Genomic DNA, 22,067 nt, shown 5'->3' with positions numbered 1-22,067 from the left:
TTTTTATCCCGGTTTTTGAAACAGGGACGCGCGCGATAAAATTTTTCTGTGACAGACAAAATTCCACGCGGGCGAAGCCGCGGGCGGAAAGCTAGTAAGAAATAAATAGTAAAATATGTTTATTATTCCAGCAACAACAAGCCCAGCAGCTTCGGCCCGAGGTGTCTCACGCGGACGACGCAATGGAGCTGGACAGCGAGGAGCCGGCCGACGCGCCCGCCGCGCCGCCGCTACTCTCCGACCAGGTAACTAACAGCTGTAGCTTCGGCCCGACGTGTCTCACGCGGACGACGCAATGGAGCTGGACAGCGAGGAGCCGGCCGACGCGCCCGCCGCGCCGCCGCTACTCTCCGACCAGGTAACTAATAGCTGTAGCTTCGGCCCGACGTGTCTCACGCGGACGACGCAATGGAGCTGGACAGCGAGGAGCCGGCCGACGCGCCCGCCGCGCCGCCGCTACTGTCTGATCAGGTAACTAATAGATGTAGCTTCGGCCCGACGTGTCTCACGCGGACGACGCCATGGAGCTGGACAGCGAGGAGCCGGCCGACGCGCCCGCCGCGCCGCCGCTACTCTCCGACCAGGTAACTAACAGCTGTAGCTTCGGCCCGACGTGTCTCACGCGGACGACGCGATGGAGCTGGACAGCGAGGAGCCGGCCGACGCGCCCGCCGCGCCGCCGCTACTCTCCGACCAGGTAACTAACAGCTGTAGCTTCGGCCCGACGTGTCTCACGCGGACGACGCAATGGAGCTGGACAGCGAGGAGCCGGCCGACGCGCCCGCCGCGCCGCCGCTACTCTCCGACCAGGTAACTAACAGCTGTAGCTTCGGCCCGAGGTGTCTCACGCGGACGACGCAATGGAGCTGGACAGCGAGGAGCCGGCCGACGCGCCCGCCGCGCCGCCGCTACTCTCCGACCAGGTAACTAACAGCTGTAGCTTCGGCCCGACGTGTCTCACGCGGACGACGCAATGGAGCTGGACAGCGAGGAGCCGGCCGACGCGCCCGCCGCGCCGCCGCTACTCTCCGACCAGGTAACTAATTTTATTATTACAGTCAAACCTGGATAAGTGAGAAAACTCTATAAGTGAGAGTAATAGCCAGGACCCGTCATTTTAAGCTCCCAAAACCTCTATTAGCGAGAAACAGAAACCTCTGTTAGAGAGAATCGTTTTTCCCTCATAGACCTCCGTAAGTGAGACTGCTACTTATCTTTACCTCTATAAGCGACAGTCGAGCTTTATTTACAAATTTAACATGTGCTATTTTATAACTCATTCTTAACTTTCGTGGAACTTCCTACCATTGTTTTTGTATTCTCCTCAATATTGTTCCTATTCTATTTCGTGGAACTAAATATAACTTTATTGTTGTTATTTTATCGCATTCTTTTCAAATGGACACGTGCCTGTGTACCGTCCTGTTTGTCAGACTTACTCAGTTTATAGTTTTCAATTGCGAAGGAATTTGTTATTGCTGCGTACCCCTATAAGAGAGAAACGCCACCCATGTACCTGCATTAGCGAGAAACTCGGGTTAGTGAGAAACCTCTATAAGCGAGAATGAGATTGTGCTCCCTTGAACTCTCGCTTATCCAGGTTTGACTGTATTTTGTTTTATTTGGAAAACCAACAGTAAGGCGGTTATCACACTGCGCCGCGCTCCGCCGCGGTACGCGGAACGACAGATTTAATCATTGTATGCAAGTACCTCAGTTTGTTTAGAAAACACGCGCAACACTTCACACTGACAACGCGTCCGCGCGCGGGATTTTTTATATGAAATCATGCGCTCCGCGGCGAAGCGCGGCGCAGTGTGATAACCGCCTAATACAAATACAAATAATGATACCTAAAATAACTATAACTTTTTTTATGCATAACAAGGCGGGTATCTAAATTTACTTAAACTTTATATAATTAGCTATAACTTTGACTTAGGGTTATATTCAGTTCTGTCGGTTATAGTGGGACCCTCCAGAGAGATAAACTACTCACAAACTTAACACTCTTCGACAGAAATCGGTTTCATAGTCGCGTCAAAAGCAATCACGACTGGACATAACATTTTAGTTTAAATACTAAACTTCCCTGGGTTGCATCATCTTATTTAATTATAACAAATATCAAAAGTCTGTCAAACATAATACAAAAACATCGGTTAAAGCTATAGTTACGGATAAAGTTAAGGTGATGCAACTGAGGTTTGATGATGATGAAACCGATTACGTTTTGATGCGTCACGACACAACACGTCAGACAAAACCCGATTTTCATGCGCTTGAAAGGGGCAGTTGTTTCCTACATGCTCCCGGATTTAATTACTTCTTGACTGTAAAATACGCAATACAAATGTACCAGTGTATTAAGTGAAACAAGGCCTATCGAACTGTATTCTTCATGTGTCTGTTGTAATCTTTCTCCGCTAGTTACAAGCGCTTCTCTCCAAGCCACCTCCTATGTTCAACGCGTCCGAGCCTCCCCCCGGCTTTAATCCATTCTCATATACTCCTCGCATCAAATTCTATTTTGTTGGCTAATCGAGGGGTCGGTCCTCCCTCCTAATTGCCGTGCCCCACATGGCCCATTACTGTCTAATTTTAAGTTCATGTTAGATGCAGCAAATGATTGCTAATTTAAATTGTTTCCCCACCAGCTACAAGCGCTTCTATCCAAGCCACCGCCTGTCTTCAACGCGTCCGAGCCTCCCCCGGCTTTAATCTATCCTCATATACTTCACGCTGCAAACCCTACATTATAAACATCATAGTATAAAATGTTTCCCCGTTGTTACAAGCCCTAATTTCTTGCAGTTTTTTTTCCGGCTAATCAAAGGTCCACGTCCCCTAATGAGGGCTATCGTTTTAGCGCTCAACAGTTAGCGCCACTGTAGAGTAAGGTCCTGTCACTTGCTAGTAGCGAAGACAGTGGCGGCACCAACTTGTGAGCGCTAAAATGGTAGGAGGACTATCGCATTTGCACTCATCAAGATGGCGCTACTGTAGAGTAAGGTCCTGTCAATCAACTGTTAAGTATAAAAACGATAGCCCTCATTGCCGAGCCCATAATGGTTATTTTAAGTTCATTATAGATGCAGTAAATGATTTATAATTTAAATTGTTTCCCCACCAGCTACAAGCGCTTCTCTCCAAGCCACCTCCTGTCTTCAACGCGTCCGAACCGCCACCCGGCTTTAATCTATCCTCATATACTCCACGCTGCAAACCAGGGTTCGAGGATATATATCAAGGGATATATATCAAGATATATATCGGATATATATCCGATATATATCAAGCCGGTTTTGATGATATATATCAACTTTTAAAATTTGTTACTGTATTTGTACTTTTTGACATAAGATTTTTATTTTTTTAGTTGATTTTGCCGTATTTCAAAGATATTTTATGTTTTTGCTTTATTTGTCTGATTTTAAGTTTTAAAAACATTAAAAACATGTTTATGTAACACATATGCAATAGTATTCATGAATAATACAATAAAATAATACTATGGCTTTCATACAAAATTGATATATATCAAAGTTGATATATATCGGATATATATCATAAATATCCGATATTTTGATATTTATAATAAATATCGGATATTTTCGAACCCTGCTGCAAACCCTACATTATAAACATCATAGTATAAAATGTTTCCCCGTTGGTACAAGCCCTAATTTCTTGCAGTTTTTTTTTCCGGCTAATCAAAGGTCCACGTCCCCTAATGAGGGCTATCGTTTTAGCGCTCACCAGTTAGCGCCACTGTAGAGTAAGGTCCTGTCACTTGCTAGTAGCGAAGACAGTGGCGGCACCAACTTGTGAGCGCTAAAATGGTAGGAGGACTTATCGTATTTGCACTCATCAAGATGGCGCTACTGTAGAGTAAGGTCCTGTCAATCGCCAGTGGTGCCAACTGTTAAGTATAAAAACGATAGCCCTCATTGCCGAGCCCATAATGGTTGTTTTAAGTTCATTATAGATGCAGTAAATGATTGCTAATTTAAATTGTTTCCCCACCAGCTACAAGCGCTTCTGTCCAAGCCACCTCCTGTCTTCAACGCGTCCGAACCGCCACCCGGCTTCAACCTGTCCGAGCCGCCGCCCTTCAACGCGTCCCAGCCGCCGCCTGACGACAAGCCGGACGACGACCGCAAGAACGACCGCGACCGCAGGGATCGGGACAGGGACAGGGATAGGAGGGACGGCGGACGGGACAGGAGGGACAGGGATAGAGAGCGCGGTGGCAGAGATAGAGGACGGGATCGGGATAGGTGAGTTTAATGATTGTGTCTTATTTTCTAATATATTAGGATGTCGATTTAGAATTTTTTATGTAGGTACTGACAACGACCCATCGAGCTAAACTCTGTAGCATCTTCATCATTTCAGCCAATTCAGCCACAGGACGTCCACTGCTGAACATAGGCCTCTCCCAATAATTTCCATATCACCCGGTTAGTAGCGGCCTGAACCAGCGCTTTCCTGCTTACCTTTATGAGGTCGTAGGTGCACCTTGTGGATGGACGTCCCACGCTGCGTTTTCCGCATGTAGCATCTTACTTTGTTTGCAATAAGTGTTATTATGCAACAACAACTTGTAGTCCGATGTGCTGTCGTCTGTACTTCGTAAAAGTTTATAAGATCTTTATTTATTTAGACTCATTATTAATCAAATTATTTGTCCTAATAAACCTTACGATGTCGTCAGTCCACCTTGTAGGTGGACGTCCCACGCTGCGTTTTCCGGTACGCGGCCTCCATTCCAGAACCTTGCTGCCCCATCGGCCGTCAGTTCTGCGTACTATGTGCCCTGCCCATTGCCACTTCAGCTTGCTAATCCGTCGGGCTATGTCAGCAACTTTAGTTCGTTTACGGATTTCCTCATTTCTGATTCGATCTCGCAAAGAAACACCAAGCATAGCCCTCTCCATAGCACGCTGTGCGACTTTGAGCTTCTGTATAAGGCCTATAGTGAGAGGCCACGTAAAGGTAGCAGGGAAGCGCTGGACGCAGGCTGCTACCAATCGATCAACGTGGAAAGCATTAGGGGAGGCCTATGTTCAGCAGTGGACGTCCTATGGCTGAAATGATGATGATGATGAATAAACCTTATCCAGAATTCGTGAGCATAAATGAATGGTGTCTGTTTCGTATAATATTACAAATTCCCTGTCTCCGGGTAGTTGAAATTACTTTCTTGTTTTCTTGAACAGCTAATCTAAAGCACATCATTATTATCGACTTTCATAAGATTCCAGTGTCCGAGTTGAAGTGTCGTTGTTTGTTCTTTAAATGCTAGAAGTGGCAGTATGATAAAGATTGTATTATTGCGCAGGGAACGCGGGGGAGAACGAGACGAAAGGAGAGACCGCGAGCGGGGAGACCGCGGCAACCGGGACCGCCGCGACCGCGACAGGGACCGCGACCGGGAAAGACCCGACAGGGACCGGTTCGGTGCCCGGGATAATAACAACGGGTGAGTATATTTTCAATGCTGTGCGCCTAGACAAAATGTTCATTTTAATCGCAAACCAGTCGAAAAATGGTCGGAGCCTTTTTTTGTACGGATTTGTTTCTATGATGGATTCGATCAAAAAGTGCAACTTGTCTAGGGGGACTGGTCATAGTAACATTATGGTACAGCATATTTTGCAACTTAGACTATAAGAAAAAAAATATTTCACTAAAATGTATTTAAAATTACATTGTTTTTTCGCGCCACCGTTTTGATTATTTATTTTAGGCGCATGAGTGTAGCTTTTGTAAATCATTATTATGTACCCACCCACTAATACTTTGCCATTCAAATGCGCGGATTCAGTAACTAGTTTACATAACTAAGATTTTATTGAACATACTCTAACCACTTATTCTCACAGAGACCGCAGCCGAGAGAAGTCCCCTCGCATTCCCGGCAACCCCGAACAGACTGGCGAAAAGTCCCTTCAGGAGCGACTATGGGAGATGGCCAACGGCAAGCCCGCTCCCAGGGACGACAAGCCCCGGGACGACTTCCAAGATGGCAGGGAAGGAAGGGATGACAGGGAGGATGGGAGGAACGACCGTCCTCCGCTGTTGGATAGACCGCCGATGAGGCACGATATGGCGCCGCCGCTTATGGATGATGGTAAGGAAATTTACGACTTTTTTTGTAGCCATAAGACCCCCAGGAGCGACTATGGGAGATGGCCAACGGTAAGCCCGCTCCCAGGGATAATAAGCCCCTGGACGACTTCCAAGATGGAAGGGAAGGAAGGGATGACAGGGAGGATGGTAGGAACGACCGTCCTCCGCTGTTGGATAGACCGCCGATGAGGCACGATATGGCGCCGCCACTTATGGACGATGGTAAGGAAATTTACAACGTTTTTGTAGCCTTAAGACTCCCAGCAACCACTATGGGAGATGGCCAATGGCAAGCCTGCTCCCCGGGACGACTTCCAGGATGGAAGTGAGGGAAGGGATGACAGGGAGGATGGGAGGAATGATCGTCTCCCGCTGTTGGATAGGCCGCCGATGAGGCACGATATGGCGCCGCCGCTTATGGATGATGGTAAGGTTTAAGACTTTTGTAGCCATACCAGGAACCACTATGGGAGATAGCCAACGGCAAGCCCGCTCCTCGCGACGACAAGCCCCGGGACGACTTCAAAGATGGCAGGGAAGGAAGGGATGACAGGGAGGATGGGAGGAACGACCGTCCTCCGCTGTTGGATAGGCCGCCGATGAGGCACGATATGGCGCCGCCGCTTATGGATGATGGTAAGGAAATTTACGACTTTTTTGTAGCCATAAAACTCCCAGGAACCACTGTTAGAGATGGCTAACGGTAAGCCCGCTCCCCGGGACGAATTCCAAGATGGAAGGGAGGGAAGGGATGACAGGGAGGATGGGAGGAGCGACCGTCCTCCGCTGTTGGATAGACCGCCGATGAGGCACGATATGGCGCCGCCGCTTATGGATGACGGTGATTGGTTTTATGTCATTTTTTTGTAGCCATAAGACTCCCAGGAGCGACTGTGAGAGATGGCTAACGGTAAGTGTACGAGCACGATCGTACATCCTGCTGCACCGTCAGCATCGACCGCCGGGCGACCCATGAACCCTCAGCGTGCACCGTCGGCACTCTACACCGACGGCACACTAGCAAATACGTTTCATTGTGTACGTACAGTAAATAACTTATGTATAAATAGCAATAGTTAATACCAATAAATCAGATATCAACCGTCCGTCGTTGTGTCTCATTTCCCCCCGCTGCGGCCAAGACACCCTTAGCCGTCGCTATGATCAGTCCGGTGAGTCTGCCGGGCTGGCAGCGGGTCCCCGCCGCCTACCTGCCGTCCTAACGCTGCTGCCCTGGGCGACCTGGGCACAGCCTCCTTCCTCTCACACCCTTATTATGTCTAAGTATCTATTGTTAGGCAGGGCTAGGGCTCTAGGGACTTAGTGTCTTAGGGAATAGGGACTCTAGGCTCACTAGGGAGTTAGTTCCCTTCCTGACCGCATATCCCGGGCACGGGAGCGGTGCCTTACAACACTGCCTCCCGCCCGTACAGTAAGCTCGCTCCCCGGGACGACTTCCAAGATGGCAGGGAAGGAAGGGATGACAGGGAGGATGGGAGGAACGACCGTCCTCCGCTGTTGGATAGACCGCCGATGAGGCACGATATGGCGCCGCCGCTTATGGACGATGGTAAGGGCTTTAATGACATTTTTTGTAGCCATAAGACTTGGAAGCGACTATAACCAACGGCAAGCCCGCTCCTCGCGACGGCAAGCCGTGGGACGACTTCCAAGATGGCAGGGAAGGAAGGGATGACAGGGAGGATGGATGGAATGATCGTCCTCCGCTGTTAGATAGACCGCCGATGAGGCACGATATGGCGCCGTCGCTTATGGATGATGGTAAGGAAATTTACGACATTTTTGTAGCCATAAGACTCTTAGAAGCGACTATAGCTAACGGCAAGCCCGCTCCTCGCGACGACAAGCCGTGGGACGACTTCCAAGATGGAAGGGAAGCAAGGGATGATAGGCACGATATGGCGACGCCGCTCATGGATGATGGTGAGTGATTTTAGGACTTTTTTGTAGCCATAAGTCCCTTCAGGAACGATTGTGGGTGGTGGCCAAAGACAAGCCCCGGGACGACTTCCAAGATGGAAGGGAAGGAAGGGATGACAGGGAGGATGGGAGGAACGACCGTCCTCCGCTGTTGGATAGACCGCCGATAAGGCACGATATGGCGCCGCCGCTTATGGATGATGGTAAGGAAATTTACTACATTTTGTTCCCATAAGATACGCAATCTATGAATCTACAGTCTTTGTCAGCTAGTTTAGTCGGTATGAAAATGTGCACGAAGTCATTTGGTGTCGGCCAATTCCTTAGAAGAAGACCAAACTATTGGCTGATAAAAAGTTTTAGTATATGGGTGCTCTCGAGTGGCGGCCACGGGCTAGAAGACTGGCGTGGCCAGACCTCCTACTAGGTGGACCGACGATCTGGTAAAGGTCGCGGGAAGAGCCTGGATGCGGCAGCGCAGGACCGTTCATTGTGGAAAACCTTGGGGGAGGCCTTTGTCCAGCAGTGGACGTCATTTGGCTGAAACGAACGAACGATATGGGTGCTCTAACCCATACTAAATTATGCAAATGCTCTGTCAATTTATTAAGTTCTCACGCCTAGAAAACCTACACTGTTTTCAGGGCTAGAATGAAGTGTTTGTCTGTGAAACTTAGTCTTGTAATTATTGGGGTAGTGAACTACCCATTTCCAAATAGTTAATCAAAATTATAGACGTAGTATTGTAGGCAGGCCACTCCACACGGTAGATCGACGATCTAGTATCGGTCGCGGAAAGCAGTTTATTGCAGGCAGCACAGGACCGGTCGTTGTGAACTGACAACCCTTGAGCGATGTCTTTGTCCAGCATAACCCACCACCAGCCATGGTTCTTCCTGCCTCACGGCGTACGAACCGAATCTCGGGAGAGCGCGCGGGTACTTGTTCTGGGCTCTTTTCCCCGGGCGCTTTGCTTGACTCCCTACAATTTTCTCTGATCCATGTCCCTTCTCATAGTCAATTCTCCCCCTATTGGGGCTTGACACCACAAATACGGTACTTTGCGTCGGGCTGCTATCGTTGATAAACTTTGTCTTTGTCCAGCAGTGGATATGTTTTGGTTGAAACGAATGAGCCAATCGTCTCGCGACAACCGCTTAACCTTAAATTCTTTGCAGAATCGGACAACGGGCCGGGCGGGCCCGCGGGCCCGGGCGCCGGCTGGACGCAGCTGCCGCGCATGCCGCCGCCGCACTGCGCGCCCTTCCGAGCTGGTGAGTGCTAGCCTAAGGCCCTTTTCACATGTCCCGGTTGCCGGCTATCCGGCGCCGGGTACCCGGTGGTAAAGTGTATGGGCATGCCGGATTAATTACGCCGGAACATGTGAAAGCTACGTACCATGCCCATACTTTTCACCACCGGATACCCGGCGCCGGTTAGCCGGCAACCGGGACGTGTGAAAAGGGCCTAACACTTGATAGTCAGCACTTAACTGAGTAAGCGCCTGAAGTATGGAAGCGGCAAAGGAGTTTTTGTGACGTCAAACGACAGAGAGACTTCAGATATCAATGTCACCCCTCCCGTGCTGGTAATATACCTCAGACAGGCACGGAATATGTTAAGCGCTAAAGCCTGGTCCGTGAGCACGTAGAATTTTGTCCAATGACCCCAAGCTGCACATCCTTATCGCCCGCGCGTAATTATATTGCTGTCGCGACTGTGCGACTGGCACCCGCAGTGAGTGTGCGAGCGCGATAGCAACATAATTACGCGTGAGCAATAATGGACCGTCGATGGACCGTCGCGCGCGCAACATTTATTCGGGGAATTTTTATTATTTGCTTTCTTAGTTTATTAAATTTTTCAAGTGTAGTAACTTTAGTTTTTTTTTAAAAAGACCTCGACCCACCTCGTAACAGTACCTTGGGGTCATTGGACAAAATTCTACGTGCTCACGGACCAGACTATAGCTTATATTGTTGTATAGGTCTAGCGCACTGAGTCAGCGCTTGAGGTATGGAAGCGACACGGGAGTGTTTTTGTGACGTCAAACGACAGAGAGACTTCAAATGTGCTTCATATTTGTATGCTCTGTCACGTCATTTATGTCAATCTCACCCCTCCCATACCGACTGAGGTATAGACAGGCACGGACTCAAGTTAAGCACTCGACCTTAGTAGGGGCTATTTTGCAATAAAAACGTTTTATCTCATGAATGTACTGGAGACGGAGACTACTACTATCGCGTATAGGTCGCTCAATGAAAGTTGAGGCGAACATGAGTACATGTAATATTTGAATACAAAACACAAACAACCAATACTAGATTAAGGCTGAGTTGCACCACCTAACTTTGACCGTAACTTTATCGATAACCGGCGTTTTTTGTACGGAGTTTGACAGATTTTTTACGTTTGTCAAGGTTAAAGTAAGATGGTGCAACCCAGCCTAAGACTACTGTATTCAAATAACGAATACACTTAGCTACCACAAACAGTCAGTCCGACTACGTTAAGTTGCTGGTTTTGATGGCCTCATCAACACCAGCAACTTAACGTCAAGCATCTTAAGCGGTTGTAATGGGAGCTTTTTTAGATATTTTCTGATGTGCTGGTGATTTTACGTACTAACTCCTACATAATAGCTCTGTGATAGAACTAAAAATTAACGTTTTCGATTAACTTCACCCTGCTTTAATTCTTTGGTTGTGGTCCTCGGTAGTATAAGTGTCTTGTCTTACATCTTTAACTGGCTACTCTCCTTAATATTTTTCTCTCCTGTCTAACTACAATACATAAATAACATATTACAACCTGTACCTCTACGGTAAAACTTTCGTAATAATTTAAAACACCTAAATTAGTTATTATACCGTAATTAAAATCACTTTTCTATAAAGAAATATTTCATTTGCAGAATTGAGAATGAGAGGGCCTCCTAGACAGGGAATGGCAGGTACGAAATTTACACCCTCTACCACCATTTCTGTATCAAATCAAGTGTTGCAACGAATTCATGTTATTGGTATCTCTCGCGAACTGTGGCCGAAACCGATAGACCAAACATTATCAAATCATTGCAACACTTCGGAGAATACAGAAACCGATCCATAATATAGGGGTTATGCTGCCCTCGCAGATATTAACATGCACGAATCTATTTTCAGGACCGTGGATGGACGGGCCGGGCCCAGGACCGGTAGGCCCCGGCGGCCCGGGAGGGCCGGGGCCGGGCTTCGGGCCCCGGTTCAACGGCATGGGGCCCCCGCCCTTCAACAGGCCCCCGTTCGAGAGACCGCCCTTCGAGGGGGGCCCCATATTCGAGGGCCCGCCGAGGTTCGAGCGTCCGCCGTTCAACCGAATGCCGTTCGACGGGATGAATCGGCCCCCGTTCGACGGCCCGCGGCCTCCGTTCGACGGCCCGCGGCCTCCGTTCGACGGCCCGCGGCCTCCGTTCGACGGCCCGCGGCCTCCGTTCGACGGCCCGAAGCCGCCCTTCGACGGCCCGCGACAGTTCGACGGCCCGCCGGAGTTCTTCGACAGAAACAACCGACGATTCGACGAGCGGGAACAGTTCAACGAACGCGGCTGGAACGGCGACCGCGACCGCGACTGGGGCGACCGCAGGAACAACGAGTGGGACGACCGCCGCAGGGACCGCAGGCCGCGGGAGCTCGACGACAGGTTCCGCGACCGAAACGACCGCAGGAGGAACTTCGACGACCGGCCGCGACCTCCCCGGGACGCGCGAGACAACTCCAAAGATAACAAAGACGCGCCCAACGACGCCCCCAAGGAGATCCCTAAAGAGGCCCCCAAGGAGGCGCCGAAGGAGGAGAGAAACACCAGAAGAGAGAGAGACAGAAAGTCGAGGTGGGGGGCCGCCGAGGACGTCGTGATCCCGGCCGAGAGCCAGGACGTAGTACAAGATATCGCCGAGAACCAGACAAATATAACTAGTGATAACGCTGAAAACGTCGACGCGAGTCGGGAACAAACAGAAAGCGATCCGTCCGAGCGGGAAGAAGCGAGCGAGCCGTTCGCGCCCGTCGAGAGAGAGAGGGATGCGTTTAACAACGAGGAGGATCGGCAGCCGGAGAGCGAGGAGCGGTCGTGTGCTAGTCAGGATTATAGCGAACAAAATCATATCGAACCGGTTCAAAGGGAGGAAGCGAAGGAACACCCGGCGCTGAGCGATCTGTACGACACTAGCGAAGCGGTCGCGAGTTTCCCGATGCCGAAGCCGGTCGCGGAGGCGATGCCCGTTGAGACGGAAGCCGACAGCTCGAAGGACATATTCGACGAGGCGCGGGACAGGGAGCCCGAGCCCGCGGAGAGCCGCGAGGGAGCCGCCTGACACCGGCGCCGGTGGAAGGTGGACTATTTCCAGTGGAAATGATTCGGGTGACACCCGCTCGGCCGCTATAAATTTGTGGGCGGGTGGGGCGACTATAAATGTTTAAATTTATATACCGCTCACGAAACTTATAGATGTTATATCGCAGAGTTTTATAAGAATGAAATGTATATTTTGTTGTTGACGTGGAGCCCCACACGAGCGCGGCGGAGCGGCACGCGACGACGCCAAAGATTTTTATACGCAATCAAATATGAAATATACGAGTGCCTTATTGGTTACCGAAGTGGTGTTTTGTTTGCTCCGGCGCCGCAGAAGAGGAACGCGCCTGGGCGCTCAAGTGGAGCGACCCGGGCCAGGTACGTCCGCGCACGTCGAGAACAATCGCACGACACGCACGCAACAAAACCAAGCTGCGTTTACACGAGCATAAGACACTTTGCCTGCATCCCAAGTCAAGCCTGTACTTAACCTTAAAACTGTCTGTCATTTCAGCAAAGTTATCAAGGCATCTTGCTCGTGTAAACGCGGCTCTTAACACCTGTTTGATTTCCATCGCGTTTCCAGTAACATGTTGCAAAGTTCTATTACAATTTTGAGTTGCACCGTTGTACTCGGCGTGCGTATTTTTCTATTGTATTTGCCGATGTTGAAATGGAGATTCGTAATGATTAAATAGTACTTATGATAAAATAATTAAATGGATAAATTTTGTTGATTAATTAAATAAAATCTCCATTTCAACACTAATAATATGACTAGCAATGTGTGCAAAACACCGCGGCGCGCGTCACCCGAATCGGCCCTGGAAATGACTACAAGGAAACAACGCAAGACTCAAGCGACGGAATCCTCCATTTTGACACGATGTCGAGCCGACGTCGGCCATCTTAGTTATGTTTCTATTTTTTTTTTTTACTTCAATTAGATCATAATTTCATTAATATATCTGTATAACTTTAGTTTAGATGGATCTTAGGCTAATTTTGGAAATTAGCTTCCAAATTAAATAAATTGCATTATTCATTCATCGATTAGAATTGATTTAGCTTTATCTTGTAAAATTGGTGAGGGTAGGAAGAGATTTAAAAATGATAGCACTATATTAATCTATATGATAGACACTACTAACACGTTTTATATGTTTAGGAGTTTAGTATTCTAGCAAAATACCCATCACATAGAGATAGGTTGGAGTATAAAGTTAAAATATTTTACATTGAAAGTACTTCGCGTGCACTTGCACATTGTTTAGATTTAAACAGTTCAATGTTAATATGTAACATATTTTACAAATATTCAACTATATGTGGGGCTTTTATTTTATAGTTAGGGATTACATACCTATACCATAATTTTGAACAAGTTTTTAGGTGTGGCCCACGATATTGTGTAGATAAGGAATTTATAATTTAATTGCATGCATCGATGTTCTGTCATATTTGTGCTTCAATAAAAAATTCAAAATGTCTATCTACATTTTTATTATTTGTAAAGGGAGTTTTAGCACTGGCAAGGTTGGCATCAGTCGGCGTGGTCCCTTTTGCACACATTGTCTAGTTTTGCTTGTGTATTGTTTGAATTGCAGCTGCTCTTGGGACCCACGGAGCGCCACTCAGTCCACGGATGGATAGATGAGCCAGCCAGATTAGACACGGCTGACTAGAAATACGATCGTAGTGTGACCCGCTCAGAGATGACATCTAAATTAAAATGCCTGAATTGTTTTTCTTAACACCTATAACATTTAAATCGTTGTTCTTTAATCCGAAAATCAATAGTTTATAAATTTAATATTTTCTCCCAAATGTTCATTATTTTAATGATGCTACTAATTATATTACTGGCCTTGCTGTCATGTTCATAAAGTTGCAGATTAAAATGGCTGAACTGATTTTGATAAAAGTATATTTAATTAAAACTTAGAAAAAAGAAAAATAGTTTAACATAACAGTTTTACACAATTTAAATTGCACTTAATTTATTTAACCAAAATGGCTCCTCATCGTGTATCATGTTCCATTCAGAACATGTATTCTGTAGGAACCATCTTGAAAAGATGTAAAAGTTCTGAAAACTTAAAACGTTTCCTAGTGCAGCTACTCTCCCTTTTATCAAAGGGAAAAACACTACATTAATATTGCAAAAAAATACACCTCTAGACCAATTTATGAGTTTTGACTGTAACAGCTATGTATGAATCTCACAAAGTGATTCTACTGCTCAAATGCATAAAACATAAAAATGGATTTAACAAACTTACTCTCGTGTCCCCATTGTTGATGACAATTTTTATACAGGCTGTCCCAAAATTAGCACGTAGACACTGGAGGTAGCTTATGTCCATAGAAAAGTTTCATAACTTTTAAGACATGACTAATCCCATCAAAAACAATACTTGTCAAAAAAACCAAGTCTCGCAACTCAGTTGTTCTACGGTAAAAAGTTGTGAGATCCATGTAATACCAAGTCCAGGCCAGGAAATCTTTAACGTTTTACATAAATTATTGACTTGGCCATCGCACTAAATAATTTAATTTAGGTACACGTGTTTTCATGCGATGGCCAAGTCAATATATTTATGTAAAACGTTAAAGATTTCCTGGCCTGGACTTGGTATTACATGGATCTCACAACTTTTTACCGTAGAACAACTGAGTTGCGAGACTTGGTTTTTTTGACAAGTATTGTTTTTGATGGGATCTCATTTCTTTTTGTATTTTGTAGACAGCAGTTATGTATCTAGAAAACTGGACCGAAATTGAAAAATTTTACTCGACTTGGCGGTTGCACTACCGTGCCCCCAAATATCATTTCTTTTTGTATTTTGTACCAAATTTGAAGCTTCTAGGTCTGCTAGAAGTGCCTTAGAGTTTTGATGATCGGTGAGTCAGTGAGTCAGTCAGTGAGTGACAAAATTAAGTAACTTTGACCCGTTATAATTCTTAAACTACTGGTTCAAATTAAATGAAATTTTAAATATACCGTGTCTTTACAATGCCTGCATAGCTAATGAAAATTCAGCCTTCTAGTTTTATCCACAACGAAGTTACAGGCGGTCGAAAATGGCCTGAATTGCTTCGAGAAAAGGATGGTACGGCCGTGCCGCTTTTTTGCTCGACTTGGTGGGGATTGCCCCCAGATTTTATTTATTCATTTCCATAGAAAAATTTAATGAGTTTTGAAATATGATGGACTTAATAAAATATACTTGTTAGATGCGTCTTAAGCTCATTTACCTCTGGTGTCAGTGTAACGTGCTAATTTTGGGACAGCCTGTATACAGGTAAATATTTTTGTAAGATTTGAACTTCCATGACTTTGGAAAAGTTATTACTTTGAGTTGTAGAATCATTCTGTTTTGTTTGATCCATACTTAAAGCTATATACCTACCTACATCCCATTTAATATTAAATAATTAATTTGTCGAACGCTTTACAAAGTTACGAGATTTTCGTGCCAGGGGTACAGCTTTTATCATCGTACCATACGCCATCTATCGGCGAAAACTAGCATCATAAATAGCGCCATCTAGAGTGGAAACGAGGTTTCGAGTCGGAACGAAATAACGTTATTGTGAATCGGTAACGGTAGCCCGTTATATGGCTATCGTTATTTGACAGACGTTACTGTCAATTTTCTTATGACAGTGACACTGTCTGTCAGAATTGTTTTGTGATTGTGTGAGGTCGCATTTTCTTCTTTGTATTCGGCGAAAAATTTACTCTAAAATTATGGAAGGTATTGAAGTTATCACTCAGGATTATGTGAATGTGCATATCACGAAGTCAGACGCCGAAGATGCGGCCCCCATTGAGAGGAGGTTCAAGAAGGGAATCGCTGTGGCCGAGTTTAAGGTTAGATGACTCACATCTGCATATTTATTTCATATTTTTTAACTTATTATTTAATATAGAACCACTATACAATAATTGAAGTGCTCTTTTCATGATAAATTATCATAATTTTACGTAAGAAATAACTTTTACGACGTAGTTTTTGTTGCGTAGGTTGCGTTGCCTACATGACTAACTTATTGTTGTTATCATTTATGTGTTTTGATCATTTTAAATTGCTATAGGTATAAGCAATTAATACTCCTTCGATATTTATAAAACAAGAAGCAGCGAATATGAGATCATGTTTTATACCTATGTAGAATGTACCTACTTTCTGAGGGCTATAGAATCGGGATTCTACTGTACTTACAGTAGAATCCCGATTATCCGGATCAATTAAAACCAGGGGTGTTCCGGATAATCGAAAATCCGGATAATCGATTTCAAAGTAAAATCAAACAATAATTAACTTTTTACGATAGAAAGGGTTTTCAATACATCATTTAGAGTCTAAAAATGTAAATTTTAGACCATTGGATGAATCCATTTCTTTTAACAATGAACTAAGACGAAGTCCATACCGTGTTACGGTGGCGGCGCCGTCCATTTTTATGGGTCCAGACTCTAAATCGGTAATTAGAAACTGTGAAGAATGAGTCCGGATAATCGGATATCCGGATAATCAAAGTCCGGATAATCGAGATTCTACTGTATGTTATTGATGAGACATATTTCAAAATTCAGTGTGATCGTACTTTACCAGACAAAACTGGAGTTGGTGACTGGAGGCTCAGCGACCACAATGAAGCTCAAGCTCTACGATAGCAAGAACAACTTCGTCTGTGACATTGACAATGACAACGCTCTTTTGGGCTCCTACCCCATCGACGATGGAATGAGGATACACGTTATTGACAAATTTACTCTTGTCACTGACTTTGCTGGCACAGACAGTGCTGAGAGGTAATCAATTTATTTAAAATCAAATCAAAATCAAAAATATTTTATTCAATTTTGACCACTGCTGGCACTTATGCTATTTGTACACAAAATGCATACATGTAATTTAGTGTCTTATGCACCTTGAAAAGCATGGCAATGAATAGGAAAGTGGCAAACATTCAAAAATACACATTTTATAAATCATTACAAACAAGAGTTGGCTTTTAGACCTGAGATTAAATTGATGTAAGTAATATTTAATTTGTCACTGTTCCAGGTTCCGTCTGTCAGAAGAAGAGTATGAAAAGAAAGGCGACACACTCCGCTCATTCCTGCAGCGCAATCGGCTCGGCAAGTACAATGAGGAAGAGATGAACAAACTCAAAGAACAGCAACAGAAGGAATTGGAGGACGAAGCCAGGTTTGCTATTTTATAAACAAATAGTATATCAATAATTTTTCAGTGTAAAATATCCAAGGATATTTATATTTATTTATTTATATTTAATTAACAATATCAATTTAGACTAAATCAATAATAATATTAATACTGGTAGAGTTAAAATAATAAAAAATATCTGAATAATTCCATTTTTGTTAAAATTCATTCACAAAATATTCACAATTCGAATATTCATTACATTCCTAGTGCAGAGTAAAGTCTCTATTTGCCTTTGGTAAATCAGAGTGGGTGCTATTGGAAGACTAAGGCGATTATCACACTGCGCCGCGCTCCGCCGCGGTACGCGGGACGACAGATTTAATCATTGTATGCAAGTACCTCAGTTTGTATAGAAAACACGCGCGGCACAACACACTGACAACGCGTCTGTGCGCGGGATTTTTTATATGAAATCACGCGGAGCGCGGTGCAGTGTGATAATCGTCTAACGCCAAAACTCGGGCGCTTTTCTGTGTTGAAAAGTAGTATGAGTAAGCAACTGTGGCGTTTCCACACGCGCGTCGGGAGGCGGGTTTATGCCGCAAGCTTGCATTAATAGACTTTAGCGCAGGCCCTTTGACCTGATGATGACAATAGAACTCTGATGTTTTGCTGTGCCCTTGTAGGGCGTCACATGTATACCTACCTCTATTTTGCAACAACATATTTGCTCAATTAAACTTAAAACACCTATGTATGTACCACATTTATTACAAATAAATATATTCTATTCTATTCTATTCTATTCATATAAATTGTAATGTGACATGCAATAAACGTTTTGAATTTGAATTTGAACTGGTGCTCCTCAGGTTGGCAGCAGCAGTAGTGGTTGGCGCGCGATGCGAGGTGCGCGTGCCGCAGCAGCCGCCGCGCCGCGCCGCCGTGCGGTACAACGGGCCGCTGGAGGGAGCCAAGGGGCTGTGGATCGGCGTGGAGTACGACGAGCCGCGAGGCAAGAACGATGGCTCGTGAGTGTTTATACTTTTAAATTGCTTGGCAATACATCGAAGTAAACAATGGTTTGTTGGTACTCCTATGGATATCTGCCGGATTAGGACGCGCGTCACGATTAGAAATCTTATTGTGGTGTAAATAAGCTACCGCGCCGCGCCGCCGTGCGCTACAACGGGCCGCTGGAGGGAGCCAAGGGGCTGTGGATCGGCGTGAAGTACGACGTGCCGCGCCGGAAGAACGATGGCTCGTGAGTGTTTATACTTTTAAATTGCTTGGCAGTACATCGAAGTAAACAATGGTATCTTGGTACTCCTATGGATATCTGCCGGATTAGGACGCGCATCAAGATAAGAAATCTGTGGTATAAATTAGCCGCCGCGCCGCGCCACCGTGCGCTACAACGGGCCGCTGGAGGGAGCCAAGGGGCTGTGGATCGGCGTGGAGTACGACGAGCCGCGAGGGAAGAACGATGGCTCGTGAGTACTGTCTTGTTGTCTATCTACACGTAGTGTCACGTAGTAATTTGTACTGATGACAGCGCATCAGGTACTTCTGTAAAAATATGCCAAACTAAGACGCGCATAACGATAACATCGTACCGTGGTCTAAATGATCCGCCGTGCGCTACAACGGGCTGCTAGAAGGCGCTAAAGGGCTCTGAATCGGCGTGCAGTACGACGAGCCGCGAGGGAAGAACGATGGCTCGTGAGTACTGCCTTAGTATCTAGATGTCGTAACTCGTAATGCATGGGGGGCTAAATACTATCAGAAATTTTATTGTGGTATAAGTGAGTCGCGCCGCCGTGCGATACAACGGGCCGCTGGAGGGAGCCAAGGGGCTGTGGATCGGCGTGGAGTACGACGAGCCGCGAGGGAAGAACGATGGCTCGTGAGTACCTTGCCCTTTGCTTGGCAACACATCGAGATAAACGGTTAGGATGCGCGTCACACGCGCGAAACATGTGTTCAAACGGCGATACATCGATCTACTCAGGGGGCTAAATACGATCAGAAATGTTATTGTGGTATAAGTGAGCCCCGTCGCTGTGCGCTAAAGGGCCGCTAGAAGGAGCAAAGTGGTTGTGGATCAGCGTGGATTATGACGAGCCGCGAGGCAAGAACGATAGCTCGTGAGTACTGTCTTGTTGTCTATCTACACCTAGTAATTTGTACTGATGACAGCGCATCAGGTACTTCTGTAAAAATATGCCAAACTAAGACACGCATAACAATAACATCTTACCGTGGTCTAAATGATCCGCCCTGCGCTACAACGGGCTGCTAGATGGCGCTAAAGGGCTCTGAATCGGCGTGCAGTACGAAGATCCGCGCGGGAAGAACGAGGAAACGACTTGTTTCGTAATGTTCCAAAGCGACCTTATTGATCGTGCTGAGAGCGAAAGCGATAAATGACGGGAGGGTAATCGTATTTCTCGGCGGTGGCCAGTATATTTCTTCCTGTATGCAGTGCAAGACATTGCTTCCTTTAATTAATGTTTCTCAAAAAAATATTATTTTTCAGTGTCAACGGCAAGCGTTACTTCACGTGCCCGCCCAAATATGGCGGCTTCGTCAAGCCCGTGTACGTGACCGTGGGAGACTTCCCAGTCGAAGAGTTCGACCTGGACGACGAGATCTGATCACGCTAATTCACCAACGGCCCCTAAGGACCTTAGAACGAGCACGATTTTTTGATAATATTGCTCCAAGACTCGAAATATTAAGGTAAAGTCTCCTAATATTTTCAGTAAGACATTGTCCTAAAATATTGCTCGTTTCTTAGACCTTTGCAGACGGAATCATTACCTTATCACCTATTAATCTATTTTAAAACCTCAAGCAGCTTTGTCTTGAGCACAGACTAATCAGTCTGTGCATAATCATGCAGCCTCTATTATTTTTTAAAAAGATTCAGCGGTGCAAAACCATTTTTTACATAAAAATATTTGAATGCTTTGAGCAGAAATCAATAATTAAATTAATCACAAAACTGCTATGGACAATCAAAACTATAGAGTAGAACTCGATTAGGTTTTGCTTTAACTCTCATTGAGACTGTGTCTTTTGCATTTATGCTTCAGCTGCTGTATCACACTAAACATTTTTTATAGACTTTCAAAGAAAATAAATTATGCAATTATAGGAGATAAAAATAAATCTCAGAGTAATTGTTTTGTAAATCATGGAATAATAAATATAGCGTTAATATATTTGCAGAAATAATGCAATAACCTTTATTATAATAAGCAAGCTTGCTGGCAGGCTGGTGTTTAGTTGGCGTCACACAGTTGATCCTAATGTATGGCTTTAAAAATTGAGAGCATTGTGTGAATGGAGATGCTGGTAATTAGTTAAAGAATAATTGGACGTTTATTCTTCAGAAAGATGGTACATCTTTATCTAAGAGGAGAAAATAGAGTAATGCACTAAAACTCTAGTGTAAAAAGTAACTAACCAAATATTCAATTAATATTTGCCAGCGAGAAATGAATATATTTGAGAAATAATAAGTCAAGGAATGTAAGATATTGTGGAAGAATGGAAGTATTTATGTATTTTAGACATTGTTTGTCATGATAATGGAAATGTATGTGTATAAAAACTTATCATGTCGAAATATTTTTTGTACTTTTCTATTCACATCACGAATTGCGAAGCAATATCACGAAAAAATCAAGCATTATAATAACATGTTTTAAAACACAAACAGCACATTCCACACGTGACTGATATGTATTGTAAAATACTCATTTTGTGACAAGCTTTGTTTGATTTAGGTTGTAAAATTCAATTATGTCTAATAAAATATTATTTTTTAAAAACATTAAAATTTTAAAAAGCCATTTATCGAATTTTCATTCTTTAAAACTATAAAATACTGTAGTTACATACACATACATAGTAACACCACAGAATAATAATAAAGTAACACCCAGACCCGTCACATGACATACATGTTAGAATGGAATAATAGCCTATTTTTTTGGGTTTTTACTCTGATTTTTATAACAGTTTTTGGTCCAATTTAGTGTTAATTGATAGATTTTTTATAATAATTTACCTATTTTTTAGGGTTACCAAAATGGAGATCACGTCTCGGAGTCGTAGTTCGTGCTCTGTACCACTACTTAAGGAAATGGCAACTGATCCCAAAACAATACAAGAGTGGTAATAAGTCTCGTGCACTTCTATAGAAAGGCCTGTGACCTAATTCACCTTATCAAAACTTCAACGACATACAAGCGATTTGATTGTTTTTTATTACTTTTCGTATTCACGATTTTTTTTCGATTACGTTTTTATGCGATCATATTGAGTAATCGTTCTATCTAAATGCCACGTGAATACGGATTTAGGACTGTTTTTCAATAGGACGACTTCTAAACGTCAACGACATTTTGACTGTTTCAAAATACATACGTGAATTAGGCCAGGCCACTGGTAGTCTGAAAC

At 44.8% G+C, this 22,067-nt stretch overlaps 2 protein-coding genes across 2 annotated transcripts; both read left to right on the top strand.

The window, feature by feature from the left end:
* The first annotated feature begins 934 nt into the window (after nucleotides 1-934).
* LOC135076322 (eukaryotic translation initiation factor 3 subunit A-like) lies at nucleotides 935-13,904 on the top strand. Its single transcript, XM_063970805.1, has 7 exons — nucleotides 935-1,036; nucleotides 4,030-4,280; nucleotides 5,345-5,485; nucleotides 5,889-6,136; nucleotides 9,255-9,350; nucleotides 10,994-11,032; nucleotides 11,244-13,904. The coding sequence occupies exons 1-7, from the start codon at nucleotides 974-976 to the stop codon at nucleotides 12,431-12,433; spliced, it is 2,028 nt and encodes a 675-aa protein (XP_063826875.1). The 5' UTR covers nucleotides 935-973; the 3' UTR covers nucleotides 12,434-13,904.
* A 2,197-nt stretch (nucleotides 13,905-16,101) lies between these two features.
* On the top strand, nucleotides 16,102-21,457 carry LOC135076320 (tubulin-folding cofactor B). Its single transcript, XM_063970804.1, has 5 exons — nucleotides 16,102-16,291; nucleotides 17,037-17,236; nucleotides 17,493-17,636; nucleotides 18,470-18,628; nucleotides 20,137-21,457. The coding sequence occupies exons 1-5, from the start codon at nucleotides 16,169-16,171 to the stop codon at nucleotides 20,252-20,254; spliced, it is 744 nt and encodes a 247-aa protein (XP_063826874.1). The 5' UTR covers nucleotides 16,102-16,168; the 3' UTR covers nucleotides 20,255-21,457.
* The last annotated feature ends 610 nt before the right edge of the window (nucleotides 21,458-22,067 follow it).

Source organism: Ostrinia nubilalis, chromosome 11 (genome assembly GCF_963855985.1).
Source record: "Ostrinia nubilalis chromosome 11, ilOstNubi1.1, whole genome shotgun sequence".
Classification (NCBI taxonomy): domain Eukaryota; kingdom Metazoa; phylum Arthropoda; class Insecta; order Lepidoptera; family Crambidae; genus Ostrinia; species Ostrinia nubilalis.
Note: the sequence above shows the minus strand (reverse complement) of the source record. Positions and strands in the feature narration are given on the sequence as shown.